This window comes from Labrus mixtus, chromosome 24 (assembly GCF_963584025.1).
Source record: "Labrus mixtus chromosome 24, fLabMix1.1, whole genome shotgun sequence".
Classification (NCBI taxonomy): Eukaryota; Metazoa; Chordata; class Actinopteri; order Labriformes; family Labridae; genus Labrus; species Labrus mixtus.
The window spans coordinates 4,568,778-4,585,291 of NC_083635.1; the positions used below are offsets into that span (position 1 = coordinate 4,568,778).

At 44.5% G+C, this 16,514-nt stretch overlaps 1 protein-coding gene across 2 annotated transcripts in view; it reads right to left on the bottom strand.

Annotated features, from left to right (window-relative positions):
- Nucleotides 1-16,244, bottom strand: part of LOC132959656 (receptor tyrosine-protein kinase erbB-4-like) — a 222,521-nt gene extending 206,277 nt beyond the window's left edge. For both annotated transcript variants that reach the window (XM_061032834.1, XM_061032835.1), the window contains exon 1: nucleotides 15,882-16,244. In XM_061032834.1, the coding sequence (XP_060888817.1) occupies nucleotides 15,882-15,945 (64 nt within the window). In that variant the 5' untranslated portion in view covers nucleotides 15,946-16,244. The remainder of the gene's footprint in view (nucleotides 1-15,881) is intronic.
- Nucleotides 16,245-16,514: the final 270 nt, after the last annotated feature.

Here is a 16,514-nt window from a genome sequence, read left to right on the forward strand (position 1 = left end):
CTCCAAAGCTGGCTCGATAACTAGGGACCCCCCGCCGCCTCCCTCGCCGAGATAGCCGATTACCGCAGCCCTCCCACTGATAAAACTGGGGGCCTTGCATCACCGTCTCTCCTTACAAAGCTTCGATAGCGCGTCCCTCCCTGCTCCCTTTCTTCTCTCAGGACGGCGATAGCGCTTTGCTCCAGATAGAAAACTCAGGACGTGAGCTCGGGAAGGTGGAATTATAAATCAGAGGGGAGATGTGCATGGAAAACAGCACACCAAGGCAGCCCCTCAGAGGTGATAAAAGGCCTTCATTAAGTTCAAATGTTAAACTGCTCGGATGTGTGGCAGAAATTTAACACCCTCATAATGTTTCCCTGGAAGGATTGCCTTTGACTTGTTTCCTTTTTTTCCCCCCCATTTGCCTTGAACGAGGGTTTATGCGGTCTCCCGTGGCTTGTATACGGTTCAAGGAGGTGCCGACTTGAACTTGTTCGCTGGGGGAATCAAGGAGCGCGAATGTGGTTTTTCTTATATGTTTGATGTCGCACAACAAAGAGCGCTCAGCCCTGGAAGCAGCCGCGCTGAGAAACAGCAACACAGCACGGTTACAAACTTAGAATGCCGTGTCAGCTTTCGGCACTGCTGACTCTCTCCCCTCCCCTCGCTCGCTCGCTCTCTATCGCTCTCATGCCAGTCAAAAACTTCCAGGCAGAGAAAATGAGACAAAGAGATGCAGAAGTTGATATCCATCAGAGGAGGAGGGAGAAAAGGAGATGTGAGTGACAGCTAACAGTCTTTTTTATCTCATGCCAGTCGATGCAGAACGCTGTCACTAAAGCCTGTGTGGATAAATGCATGGATTACTGAACAACCAGGCACAGGCCAGGAGACTCCAGGACCCCCCCACCCACAACAGAGCCTCCTCTTCAAGTGAATGTTAGCATTAGCCGGAGGTTATTAACACAAAAACTACAGTGAAACACAACAAACTTCCAGACATGCAAAAAAAACCTGAAAACACAAAAAGAAAAACTACAAAGAAGAAAACTAACAAATCCATGAGAACAACTACAAAGAGACACAAATGACATCCTTTAAAAAAAAAAAAAAAAAATCACAAATCAACAAACATCAATAATGTCAGAAAAAAGAAATGCACAGTGATAAGAAACTACAACTCTGACAAACAAATTACAAAGTATCACTCAGATGAAAGAGGAATCATTATCCACCCATCTGTGTGTGTGTGTGTGTGTGTGTGTGTGTGTGTGTGTGTGTGTGTGTTTGGATCACTCCAAAGTAAACCCTACACTCAAGGAAACAATTGATTATGTCTGCTTCCTGCTCTCGACTTCAGAAATCGCTTGAACGTCGCAGGAAATAAAAAGAACCGTTTGTCAACTCCAGTTGTAAATAGTCTGCTTTACCCCCAAACTGAGACTCACAATAAGTTCACAATCTGCAATATTGATCAGAAAGAGAAAAAAAAAATCACATTTACAAAATAATCATGAATCTTGTCGGCCATTGTTATTGGGTTAATATCATATTTCTTTGTATTGAATGAGTCGGTTACTTTTCTTCCTCTGCTATCTGGAAAGGGAGCACACACACACACAGTTATACAAAAGGTGCTAAATGTAGGATTAGACGTATTGGTTTGCCATTTTATCCAGCCGACACTGTCCTTTTATTAAATATCAGATATCAGCCAGTCAGTGTCCTCTATCACAGATTTGATGGATGTTCTTCTCTAACCACAGCTGCATTAAACAGGCTGTAAAAACCTGCAATGCGGCTTTATTTCCAGGGCCATTCCACATTGCTTTAACTGTCCATAGTTTTGTTCATTTAAGTTTTCATTTAAAGGCAGTGGGTCACCTTGACTGTAGTCACAGCTAAGTGCTCTGATAGGAATTCATTAGATCCGTTTGAAGTGAATGAATGACGAGTCGTGCAGCCGTGTATATATATATATTTTTTTGTTGTTTTTCAAGGATTTTCCACTCGTTGCTGCGTGACGCTTTGAAAAGAAAACAGCTAAGGATGCTTTGTGTCAAAATTGAACCTTTAAAATACCTGATCTTACGAGTATGAGACCGTAAAAAAAAGCAAAATGAACAAGAGTGTAGGAAGGACACGTCTTTCAGCACTCTAAATGTTATATACTGCAAATGAAACAGGATTTGGTTTAATAGGTTGGAAGACGGTAAACTGCACAGTCTATAAACGCTAGAGATGGGACCGATCTGATCTTATATTGGCAACAGGTCTGATATTTGAAGTATAGTGCAGGTAACATAATTAATCCTAAAATCTTAAAAGCAGGAGAGCATTCGAGCCAAAACACAGGTCACCACATTTTGCAGTTTTTCTTCATGGACGAGGGTGCTACAACCTGCTCTGTTCTCAGAACAGGACTCGCCTAAGGTTAGCCCTCCAAACTCCCAACACACACATACACATGTGCGCCTGAGGTGTGTGCACACATGCCAATCTGCACCCGTCACACACACACACACACACACACACACACACACACACACACACACACACACACACGCACACGCACACGCACACGCACACACACAAATGATGCCGTTTGGGAGCAGCGGCCTTGATTCGCAGCGCTCTAATTAAGTAAATGAGAGAATCGGAGAGGCAGATGGTGGGAGAAGAAGAAAAGGCAAATAACCACACTTCCTCCTCGTTCTGTCTGGGTAGCCCACAGGGCTGCAACTGTTTCCCTTTCTCTCACCTCGGCCTTTTTCTCTTTTTTTTCTGATTTTTTCCGCTTGCTTGCCTCTTTCTGGTAATTCACTCTGGAAGAACAACCATCAAACTGTCTGTTCTCTGTGTTATCTACCTCCCTTCTGTTCTCTGTGTGTGTGTGTGTGTGTGTGCTTACTGTACATGTCACATGCCCTGCAGGTAGACATGGCGTCCCCTGAAAGGAAATGGAAACCCCCCCGTATGGTGGGAAATGAAATATGACTGCATGTGTGAGTGTCCGCGTATCTAAATTGTTCCCATGTAGGACAAAGTGCCTATCTTTCCCCCCTCTCCATATTTCACGTCGCTTACCCTGGCGGTGTGTGTAGAAAGGTGAGCGTGCGTACTCTCCGTCTGCCGCTACAACAACTCTCTCACTCTGGCTCTAAACGTCTTATCTTCACTTAAAAGAAAAAACTTTTTTTTTGCACCGACTTCCAGCTTGCCAGCGCAGTTTAAACCCTGACATTTAGTCTGAGTGAAGAGGCTGTGATAGAAATGTTCTCGCGCTCTGGGAATACTGATGTCTCTGAAAATGAGTTGAAATAATACTTCTAAAAATCTGGAATGTTGTTTTATGAATTCTAACGGTTTGATACTTCAATGGCCAGTCAAATTATGAAGTAAGTGGCAGGGTCAGCCATTCAAACGGTTTGATCAAATCGTCACAAGTACAAGAAATGATAAGCAATTGTTCTCCCAGTTGAAAAGTTCCAATACTTTGATTTGGGTTTAAGCCAATAAGTATGAAAAACATTTCTTTATAGAAAAATCACCTCATTATCACTCTTCTGGGTGAATTGGAGGCCAAAACCAATTCTGGAATCCAATACTATCGATATTAGTGTTGGGATTGATGGTGATATTTATACTGGTACTGTATTGGTATTGATGCTAGTAGGTGTGCAGATATTGTTCTTTATGGTGTTCCCCATGGCTTTTATTGGAACCACTGTCACAACATCAACCAGGACCAAAGTCTTAAGGTTCTTTTATCCTCTTGGAATGATGATTATGTTAAAAAATGACATAAGAGGGAGAAGAGCTGCATCAGTTCTTCACTTATTGTGTCTGAGATCTGGGTTACAGAGCGCTTTGCGAAATCCCCCAAGAATATCGTCAAATGACACACATCTCGCTCTGCTTTCCAAACACTCACTGATGAGCAGGATCTTCATTTTTCTTTTTTTACCTAATTGGATTTACAGAAATTCCTCAAGTGGAAAAACCTCTAAAAGCAGTCTATAATCCGGCACAAAAAGCTATGACACACCACAACAATGAGTTTTTGGAGTGAACCCGTTTGTATGCCCCACTGCCCCCGCGGTTTGAAACATGATTTCAAGGGAGTGAAAGCCTTTTGAGAATTTCATTTTCAAGCAGAACACGGGGCTCACAGAGGGCAGCAGCGTGACGGTGCGAAGCGCTGTCTGCACCGCCGGACGACGGAACCACGTGTGCTTCGGACTCTATCTGTCCCTGCATTTTATCTGCAGCTTTCTAAATGTCTCTCTGTCCGTCTTTCATACTGTCTCTCTTAGGATTTTCTCACAGCGCTTATCTGCAGGAAAAACACATGAATACATGCGGCAGCTCCGGAATCCAATGGACTTTGAATGAACCTGAGACGGAGTAACATTTCAAGTATTAGAATCAATTTGCTTTCATAGAAACAGAGCTTTGACTGTGCTGGTCTTCAAGCAGAAATGTCAAACGTACACTGATTGCTGCTCCAGGATTTGCTGCTTTTCTTAGTTGTATTTCATCAGAAATTGTGCATCTTTTCTTCTTTTTAGACGGATAAAAAAACTCAAACGAGAGCCTCGGCTTATGAAGAAGACAAAGCTTCACAATCAGGCTTCAAATCAGAAAATGATTTAATGTCTAAAGTTGGACGGCTCACAGAAATAATGGAGACAATAGTTTGATGGGACACTGGGTCAGAAAATGCTTATGTGTGTTTCCTAGACGCTTTTTTTCCTACCAATCTGTTGGGGTGCAAAGCGTACCGATCCGACTCTAAAGGCTGGAGCTAGACTCACTGCTGTGCATTGATTGGACGCAAACACCCCCCCCCCCCCCCCCCCTATCAAGTAAGGGTACGGTTTCCTGTGGAGACGCAATCAAGATCAGGGTTTACAGAACAAAAAGTGTACTGAACCAAACCGGACCGCTTGGTGGAAATCTTGAAGTTCTTGCAGAACTCGGCCATGATCACATATTTTAGGAATCATAATAGTGGGAGAATGTTGTAGATCGATTCAGTATGAACATTTTACTGCGACAGTGAACAGTTTGTAGACGTGTGTTTCACCGGTTGGCACTGAACACAAGGAAAAAACAAACACACACACAGACACACACACACACACACACACACAGTATTTGTTCTTTGTCGTTTTGCTTGTCTGCAGGTAAAAGCAACACATGTGACCCCATTAGCATTATCCATGGAGACACGACAAAACAAGGCTGTGTGTGTGCATGCGTGTGTGTGTGTGTGTGTGTGTAATGATGCATCCCACTGATGCAAATATAGATCTTCACACACTCGACGGTTACACAATAGATACTTGAACTGCACACACACACACACACACACACACACACACACACACACACACACACACAAACCGAGTGCCTGTGTGGCCCCCGGTTTGATTAATTGGAGCGTTCAGCAGCAGTGATAGCTGTACTCCTTAGAGACAACACACTGTCTCAACTGCTCCACCTTAACCTCTGCTGGATGCACACTTCCTCTCTGTCTCTCTCACACACACACACACACACAGACACACACACAGACACACACACAGACACACACACACACACACAGACACACACACGTCGTCCCTTCCTTTCTCAGCCGAATCCGGACAACCTCTCCTGTTTTAGCCCTCGTTCTCTTGCAAACGACCCTCCATCCAGGTAGATTTCACCTTGCCAAGAGCGACAGCGTTTTTTTTTTGCCGCGGAGCAACTGGTAACGGTACAACACAGGGGAGCACTCAGGTGTGTGTGTGTGTGTGTGTGCGTGTGTGTTTGTGTGCGTAGCAGGGAGCGTGTGTTTTTTGCCTCTCAGCTGCAGACAAATTAATGAACCGACGCTCAAAACCATAGAAATGCACAAACAGATTCTTATAAGTGCACTCTTTTGCAGCGTTCCCTCATTTTTCTTGCCAATGAAGGTGACTCACCTCCACACACACACACACACACACACAGTAACAGCAAAAGCTTGGCCAAGGTTTTCTCCTCTACAAGTTTTATGTAGCTTTAAAGCAGCCCAAGGAGCGGCCATATTTCTTTTAGGACTGCAAGGTGACTCCGGAGAGGAAAAAAGGTGGGGGTAATGAGGATAAGAAGAAGCACAGGAAGTGTCTCAACCTCTGGTCAAGGTGTTGTTCAACGCCAACCCACCTGCAATCCCCCTTCCTCCTCCTCCTCCTCCTCCTCCTCCGCCTCCTCCTCCTCTCCATTGTCTCCCCCTCATCCTCTCATTCTCCCTTCTTATCTATCCTCAGAGACTTTCCATCTCTTTTACCTCGGTCTCTAACACACACACATACACACACACACACACACACACACACACACACACACACACACACACACACACACCTCCACCTTTTCTCTCTCTCTCTCTCTCTCTCTCTCGTTCTATTCCCTCCCTCCCCGGTCAGCTGTCACGGCTGCCACTTCCTCGCGCCCACTCATTTATTACAGGTCAGCGTCACAGAAGGGGGGCCGTTTAAAAAGGACAACGCGCCCCATCCGCACACACACACACACACACACACACTCCAACTTATACAGTACACATGGACTTGCAATGAGCTGTAACAGGAACAATTAGGTGCAAAATTCTACACATACAAACGGGCAAACCCCCCGTTTCATTTGTTTGCAGGTGCTGGAACACTGACTTAATAAAATGAATGGATGCATGTCCGCTTAGGGCTTCCGTACATAAGACAAACTTTCTTGTTTTTGCTTCTTTTCAGGCTTATTTTGGGGCTTTTTACTCATCTGGGCAGCAATAAACGCGCACTAATAACCTCATGAGGTAGGGCATAATGTGGAGACTTTACAGGTGTTGCATGAACTTTGGATTCATGTGCATACTGTGCACGCTTTACTGTATGCATGCGCAAACACACACTTGGTCACAGGAGTGTGCGCTGTCATTACGTCGCCCCCCGACAGAGAACGCAGCGTGTCTCCATGTTTGAACACAGTTTTAATCTTGTCGTATTAGCGGAACATGACTCCGAGTCACAGTGAGTGATGCTCCTGTGGATCAGTGTTTGTGTCCTTGAAATACTTCAGCGAAACCTCCCCTGATATTAGATTTTAATCCTCGCCATCGACGCTCTTTCTTTCTGCCACGATGACAACTGGAATAACACAATAATCTCTTGTTTTCTCTGCTCGCTGTTTTTTTTTTTTTTTTTTTTTTTTAAATAACGTGGGCAAATATTCAGAGAGAGAATTAAAGCAGAGAGAGATACAGAGAGACTCTGGCACAAATAGCCTGATACTGACACAACGGCGCACATGCTTAGGCATACAGAGTATCAATCACACACACACACACACACACACACGCGCGCGCACACACACACACACACACACACACACACACACACAAACACACAGTGCCAGACAGATTAAGGCCCTGATTAAGGCTGGTGTCGCATAAAAGTCTTGGAACAGTAAATATCCTTAATTTGTAGTGTAATTAAACAGATTAGCTGCCGTGAATATCTTAACAGGGATTAGTTCACACACAATACACCAGGCGGGCTTGACGAAACACACACACACACACACACACACACACACACACACACACAAACGCTGACAGAGAAACACACACACACACACCGAGAGAGAATGAAATCCACCCAAAATAGCACGATTTTTTCTCGACTCCCCTAAGATGCAACTGGGAGACACATGAGTGAGTAAGTAAAGGTGTGTGTGTGTGTGTGCGTGTGTGTGAGTGTGTGTGTGAGTGTCTTGCAACTTCACAAGAGAGAGAGAGAGAGACAATGGAACAAAGCTACAGGCAGAAATCTACAGGTCTTGTTTGAGTTGCCGGATCGACACGCGCACAGATGAGGGATTACAGGCCAGTGATCATTTCTCCTTTCACAGACTTTCATTAAAACGTAAAGCTCTGTCAAGGTTATGGGAAGAAGAAAAAAAAAACTCTATTGTGATTCTAATGCCCTCCATTGTGCCGCGCTGAGAGGCAGAACAGAAAGCAAGAGGAAGCAAGAGAAAGGAGGCAAAGGAACAAAAAGAGAAAGGGAAAAAAAAAAAAAAAAAGGGTCCCAGATTTCGCTGTGAAAGACTCGAGTCGATGGCACTTGATCCCGCTTCGCCAAGGAAGCTCTGCCAATCAAAGGGGGGCTGAACGCCGTCCCACTTCCTGCGTTGGCCCGGCGCCTGAGCACATAGCTGCAAGTATAAATCATAGCCAACACTTGTTTACACAAGCCCACATTGGAAACGGATGCACATGCACACATAAACAGTTATGTCCCACAAAGCTAATAAACCTCTCAAATCAGAACTGCAACTCTTCCCCCGGACGCTAATCCAAATGCTAGCAACTTCAAATCAAACTTACAGCTGCACAAATTCATATTTTCTGATAAAAAAAAAAAAAAAATGGGTGCAATGACTAGGCTGTGTGCAATATTTGAAAAAAAAAAAAGTGCAATTGCAAGATTGTAAAAAAATCCACTTTCCGGAAAGCTAACTAGCAGTCGCAGCACTTTATAGCATCTTTAAGCTAACAGTCTTGGTTTGGGGGATGAGAGCCTTTCTTTTCTGTTTTAGTCTAACTGCTTTCTCAGCTTGTTTTGCAAGATGTCAAACAAAATGCTTCTTTCGGAAAAGCTAGACAATGGACATATTTACTTAACGTTGCTTGGCAGCGCAGACACAAACGTTTCAGACTGGGGTGGGCCAACGACTAACGCAGGGGTGGATTTAAGTATGTTAGGCTAACACACAATTTACTTCCGTTTTCCAAACTCCACTACTGTATTCTTATTTTTTTTTTAAATAGCAAGTAACACAAAAGAGTGGCAACACAATAACATTGCCAATCATAGTTTATGATTTTAGGGGGGCCCCTCTGGTGGCCGGCCAGATGTAAAGGGTGGGCGGGCTCCTGGATGCGCCCCTGTTGTTTGGTGTTCCTCTCAGCCCTTTCAATTTTACAGTCATTTGTCAAATGTTTTGTTGAACCAAGTGGTCAACAAATGGTCGTATCCACTAGCTGATTCTGAGTCATTGGATGGTCCTAGGTTTTTCTGACTTTCTAATGAGTTGTCCTGTGATTATAATTACAGACTGTAGTTCACTGAGGAGGGTTGTCTACATGATAAATGTTGGAAGAAAAACTGTACAATCTGTTCAATTATTGCAGCGTCACGGTCAGCTGCTGATCACACAAACTTTGAAAGGGCAGCTGCGATTGAGGTCGAGAGTTCAAGTAACTGTTGTTCAATGCCCACAGTATGAAAGTGGAGCATTATCTCAGCCTCTGAAGACAAAGTCACCAAGTGCACTAACGTTTTCCATAATTTAGTCATCTAAATCAAAGGATTAAAGCACATTAAGTCATGAAAATGTTAATGTCAACCAGTAATTAATTAACTCCAGTTTTATGAGGATTAACAGAAATACAAATTTTCTTAAATCTGCAGTTTTTATTTTGTTTTCTTGGTGCAACTTCAAAGCTTTATGGTTAAAAACATCAATATGAAGTCATTGAATTGAAGATGAATTGGAATATATCTTTGGATGTGCAAAAACACGACAAACAATCACAGGCACGAGGATTCCTTTGGTCGCTTCTAGTCGATATCTGAGAATTCAACAAGTTAACAAGACGACCCTCTGAAGGGTTTCCAACTCCAAAGCGTCCAAGTCCACACACACAGAAGGACCACATTTATCTGTGTAAGCATGTAAATGACAGTTTGATTGGTGTAAGACGCTGCCGACAGCATGTTGTCCGTGAAACAAATTGGGTGTTGTAATTAAAGGGGGAAAAATGAGATGTTTTCTATTCTCCCTGCGTGCACAGTGACAGCCTCACACACACTAATGAAAGACAGAGGGAGGAGTGTGTGTGAGGAAGAGCGAGAGAGACAGAGGGAAACAAAAAGCTGTTAAAAAGAAGGAGGGGGAGAAGAGCAGAGGCAGTGAAAGATGAAGCAGGGACGGGAGGTAAAACAGAGTGGGGATGTTAACGGATGTGAACAGGGAGGGAGGCGAGGTGTGTGTGGAGGAGAGAGGAGATAAAGAAACGGATGGACTGAAGGAAAAGAGATGACAAAGGTGGAGGAAAGGAGGTGGAAGAGAGCTAATGAAAAAAAAAAAGAAGGGTTCTTATACCAGAGGAGAAACTCTGAAGTGGTGTGAGGCAACTCTTAAAATGTGTGTTTGTGTGTGTGTGTGTGTTTGTGTGTGTGTGTTTAGGAAGCCCCTCAGACGCAGGATGGAGGCATTTGTCTCTGAGTGGAATTACAAGTGGCGGGCCGAACAAACCCTCCAGTGGTCTAGAAGAAACAGTAGAGGAGGGGAAAAAAAAAAGGTTCCTCTGTCTTTCCTGTCCTTTCTTTTCCTGGGCTATGCCTCGCTAATACCGTGTGTGTGTGTGTGTGTGTGTGTGTGTGTGTGTGTGTGCAAGAGGAAATAAAACGAGTGGAAGCAAGACTTGTGCTTGAAGCAAAGAATGACGAACAATGAAGCTGCCTAACACTTAATTATAAACAAGTTTCCGCTGAACTTTCACCCTCAAAGTTGCATGACCGCGTGCGCACGCTGGACGCGAATAAAGACTTCAGTCGAATCAGCATGCAAAGACGAATTAAAAGAGCGCACGTTGGGTGCTTTAAGTAAAACCCTGAGCGTGGAACTGTGTTTTTCCGTGTGGGAGTGAGATCTCAGTCCTCCTCCTGAAAGAGGACATCTGTGCCAGGCTTCCAGCCTTCCGACCGGCCAATCTAACGCGCACTAGGAGTTGGCACTGGACGCCTCGCCGCTACCAAAGCCAAACCCTGCTCATCATTAGGCAGCAAAGGCACAAGAGGGAGTGGGAGATGGGGAGGGGGGGGGGGGGGGGGTGGGTTCAAAAAGTCCGTCCTGCCAAGCACACAAACAGCGCCAGAGACGACGACGGCGGCGACGACGGACCAAGAAGCAAGCATGGGGATGATTACAGAGGCCAATAAAGCCTTGGATGTTTTCCTTCCCATGCTGTGCAGTTCTTATTCCGCATGTAAATATTTGGGTGGCTTCACAAAACTTGCAAGAACAGAAGCCCCTCTGTACAGCCGGCGGCAAAGAAAAATGTCAGCGCACAGGCCTCGTGACGTCGTCGGTTGGGATCGCTGTTTGCTCAAAAAGCGTGAGAAGAGAAGACAAAAAAAAGAAAAAAAAGAAAAACGGAGAAAGAACAGCGTCATCTTTGTTCGGGCCCTAGTAGATGATTATCAGAGTGCTGATTCAGACGGCGAGTACCAACGGGAGGTAGTGCACCGCAAGATCAGGCCTTGGGAAAGCGTTCCATCACGCCCACGCATCACATAGTCATTTGTAAGGCTTCCCTCGCGGCCCAAGAGACTGTCCAGTTGTGACAAAGGGAGCAAATAACAGCCCACACCTCCATGCCGCCCTCACTGAACTGCAATTCTTATTCTTTTGTGCAAACAGAAGAGTTTTATTCCCCCAGAAAACACCAACAAATGCACAGATACCCCACTCAGATCCTGATCATTCTTGTCCATCGATGATGCCTTTGCATTGGCCCAGCACCTTTGCACACGCCTGCCGCGGATTAAGCCTGGCAGATATCAAGTTATGATAGCGGTGTTGACTAATTTAGAGCAAGATTGAATTCCTTCACCCCTCTCATCTCTCATGCTGTCAAATAAAGGCCTCGCGGTCTAGACTGATGGTATCAAAAAAAAAAAAGCTTAATTAGCTTGTAATAAATTCTCATTTCCGTCAGTCTTCTACAAAGCCTCGGCCAGCGCCATGTGTGCCAGCTGACAGACGCCCAGTAATTTGATACTGGCATTCAACGGGTCCCCCAACCCCCCAACCCCCCCCACCACCACCACCGCACCCCCCAGCCATTTCGCAGGAGAGCACGTCTTTAAATGTCACCCAAACACACACATACACGTGCAAAATGCTGCAGCAGTGTCCATACACATTCAGGAGCTGGGGGCAAATTGAAAGGTTTCAGGCATTTCTTTGGACAAGCAGACAAACAAGACAAGCTTCATAGAGGATGATGAAATTACTGGTGTGAGATTCATTTTTAAAAATGGTTCACCAGGTGAGAGTTTTTGTCAAAGCAGTCTTTTTAGCTGGAATCAAAAAAAAAAAAACAGGGAGGAGGATCCCAATCCGGCAGAGTTAAATATCAAAGATTCACCCCGGCAAGCTCTGCGGAGGAATCCGTTATTCAAGTGAATTCCTTTGATTTGGCCTTTTGCACAGTTCTTCTCAAGACATTCAAAGCAAATCAACGGACTGGAAGCAAACGCACTATCGGAAGACAGCTGGATTTTAAGACATGACTGTGGACCTTTCTACATTACAGAGGGGACGGACAGGGCATAAAAAAAAGCATTTTGACCAATCATACAAGTGTTTCCAGACCTTTCTGGTAGACATCTCAAAAGCTCTCTCTGAGGATGAAGATGGACTCAAAGAATTCCGGACCAGTGAGCGCTCGCTGCGACCGAAAATGACAAGTATTGGAGCAGTGACCTCTAGAGCTTTGAAGATTCCTCGAGTCATCAGCAGCACATCAACTGATAGTTAGTGGAAACCAATTGGATTCTGAAATAATCCCTTTTAAGGAAAAAACCTCCAAATTTACCTTTTCCAAATTCGCAATTGAAGAATGACAAGTATGCAATTTCAGAACTCATCGCCTGTCATCTGGTGACGACGTAGCTTTTTGGGGCAATGGGAAATATTTGTTGGGTTATAAGGGATAACCAGGCAAAGCCATGCAAATGGATGGTAGCCCAAGGACTTTGGGACTGCATTACTGTTAAAGCATTCCCATATTTTGCTTACCAAATGGACTGTCCACAACCAAGCAATCATGACTCTACTCCAAGGCAACTCTTCTAAGACTAAAAAGCTTGTCGCTATAGCCTACAGGTTGGCAAATGTGGGCACAGTTCATTCAAAATGAATCTGTTAAAAAAGCTGTTAACTTTATTTCTTGCATTGTCAATAGTTTCCAGTTCTTAAGAGGCCTTGATGACTAAAAAAAACTCAAAATGAAACGTGTCTGTTTTGATAAATCACCATTGTCCTCACCCTAGCAGTGCTCCAGAAGTATCTTCATGTAGGCCTTGCAGTATTTCACAATAAAAGTGCACAGTGCAGAGTCAGCATTTTGGCTCGTCATTCAATCATTTTAATATTCGGGTCTGGACATTAACAGAATTTACCATAAGTTAAAGGTTTGGATAAACGCTTTAACGTCCACTTTGAAATCGAAAATGAGTGCCATTAATGAATGATTATTCTGCAGATTGGTGAGGTCGAATGCAACAAGCTATTTGAATGCATTGCCCCTTCCTGTGAGAAACTTTAACACGTATATATCTTTCCCATTTCCACAACCAAAAATTGAGAGAATTAATGCAAGATGAATATGTAGCTGGAGGCGATAAAACCACCAAGTCAGAGACTTCAATTAAATTCATTAAGACTTGAATGATCAGGGAAATTTGCTAAGTTAAAAGTTTCTCATGCCTTAGGCCAGGATTGATCAATCACTTGCGATATTAGCTTGGATCTTATCGATCAATGAACGAGCATCACTCGGGTCAATCCTGAATTCTGAATAAGATCCAGTCTTTGTTTTAATTTGGTATCAATGTTCAGATTTATGATCCCACAGAATGCTAAGCCTGTACACTAATCCACCATGATCCTACCACACTGCCAACAATCTTTCAGACAGGAGCAAAACATCAATCAAGTCGCTGGCGGTGTGAACACCTCCATTTCTGGCACACACGTGTCTGTACTGTGCCTCAAACACACAGTTTAGTGTTTACCAGCTGACTGGCAGGAATTGTGCAGACATTTGTCTTGCTGCAGGAGCTCTCACTGACAGATTCTATCACTATGTTAAACAGCAGTGAAGTGAACATATCTAGCCTTGACATACTCCAACCTGATACCTGCTTTAAATGGGACTGATTTATTGCACTGGGTATGACATTTTTAAAACCACAATAAGGACAGGGAGATTATGGGAAAGGGAGCAGAATAGTAGACGGACAGCACGCAAGTATCTCCACACTTTACACCCACTAACACCCACACACACACAATGAACTTCCCAAGAGGCATTGCTGAGATTCTTGGGCTGAATTTGCATCACAAATATCTTGGATGGGAGTGTATGCATAGAGAATAAATAAAAAAAAAAACAAGGAGGGTGCCGCTCTTTCTCCCCCATTCATATGAAGTGACACCGATGCACCCAGTGCATCCATCCACTCCTGTTTAAAAGGCGGCATTCGGCGCCTTCCATCCAAGATCCACAGCACATTCGGCGGGGAGGGTGAGTGTGTGTTTGTCCAGCTCTGCCTGGGAACCACAAACCACCAGAGATTGCGCCAAATCTCAAACCTCTCCTTGGTGGAGGGGAGAAAAGCGTCCTGAAGTCCTATTTGGGACTCCTAGAGGATGGGCGATTGCCAGAATTCGCCTCCAAACATCCACTCTTCAGTGTTTCCACTTTCTGTTATCTGTTCCCTACTTCTGCATTATTTGCAAAATCAAGAAGCAAGATTCTGGCATCAAGTAGTACTTATCTGCCCAAAATGTACACTAAATATTACCATGTAAGTGCATCTGATAGTACTCTAAGGCAGACCTTACACCTAACTCCAAACCCAACCGAATACTTAAGCACATTACACTCCACATCCATCAGGACGCCTGAGAACAGAAGCTCCACTGGAAAAAGTTCATCAGCGTAACTTCAGAAGCCTCACTCACACTCCATTATTTGCCGGGATAAATATGCAGCATCATGATCAAGATATCACCCAGCAAGTGTTGCACGCTTTACTGTAACATGTTGCAGCATCCCAGCATAACTGTCTGCAAACATCCTGCAGGGGTGCCCAAGGAAAAATACAACACAGGTAAAAGACGTAAATAAAAAATATCATTAACTTCCAAATTAATTGGCTCTTCAGTAGCAGGGACACATCACACGTGTTTATGGGACGACTGCAGGCACATTAAAGTGATTTTCGTCCTGGGATTGACACCACAGGGGTCCTAATGATGAAAGCGAGTTGTTGTTTTTTTTTCCTCCCCACTGCCTGTATAGCCCTCAGTATATCTGCTACATCTAAATTATTCAAAGACAGTAAGGGGTGCAAACTGTGCCACTGGTGCAAGCGAGCTAAACTCAAATAAATCTGCACAAATAGCCGCGGTCCTCGCTCTGTCAATGCCCCCTTAAGGGATTTAAATTAAAAAGGATGGTGCATTCATTCATATTTAGAGTACAATATGAAACGGCAGAGTGAGGAGCGGCGCTATCATGAGAGAATCGAGAGTCTTTCAGTGAATTTACAAAAGATTTCTAAGCCGAGGTTTGCCTTTGTGGACATTTTTTATCGAATCAGGCACACAAGCAAAGTGGATTACGCGCTCTAAAATGTGTCGTTTCCGATCTCGGATGGGCTTAAACATCAAAGAAAGTGGTGTAAAAAAAGGAGGGGAGTTTTGAGATTTTTACGCAGAGCTTTTCCTCCGCTGAATCTGTGCTGCAGGTGTGTGTGTGTCTCGCTGCGATTATTCAAATCACAAGCAGCGTGTTTGGATATGAAGTTGTGTTAAGTTTGTGTCAGTGATGAAGCGCTTACTGTACAACACAGGTGTTTCAGTGTGGCGCAGTTTTATCGCCAAACTCGTGGAGTAAATGTAGCTTCGATTGTGAAGCTTTGTTGCCTTAATCTGATGGCTTCTTGAAGGGGAGTTTGGAGCATGACCTGACCGAAAGACCCAGGAGCAACGACGTCCAACAAAGCACTCACCTGACTGTGCTGCACTCGATCGAATCACCGCCAAAGTGACGAGGACGCAGGCGAGGAACTTCATCTTGGAAAAGGGCTGCTCGTCTTGATAACTCCCGTAACTCACATGTCCAATTAAGATATCCTCGTTGTTCCACACACAAACACACAAAAATTTACAACCAAAAGACAAAAAAAAAATAACGTCAGAGTCTTCTTGGCTTCTTGGAGAGCGCTGGCACAGTTTCCGTGCGCCGTGGAGAGCTTTTACGCGCCGCGCTTTTTTCCCCCTCTGTTGTTGTTTGTTTATCAGTTCCCAGACCAGTGTTTAGGTCGCTTTCCACCACGGATACTCTGAGCCATTTACTCCTCACACTGCCATAGCGCCGGTGGCTTGGGGGGGGGGGAAGAGGAGGGGGGTGGGTGGGTGGGGGGGGTTGAGTGCGCGCGTGTGTGCGCTGGGACGTTGGAGGGGTTTAAAACACGCCTCCGTAGCGTGACTGACACCTCCTTGAGCGAATTAAATCGGCCATCCAAAAAGATTAGGAGCGTTTTGTCTTCTCTTTTTTTTTTTGGAAGTCCGCCCACCTCACTTATCACCTCATCTGATTGGTTATTTGGCGGCAGTGCTGCTGTCAATGCACCTGTCAGGAG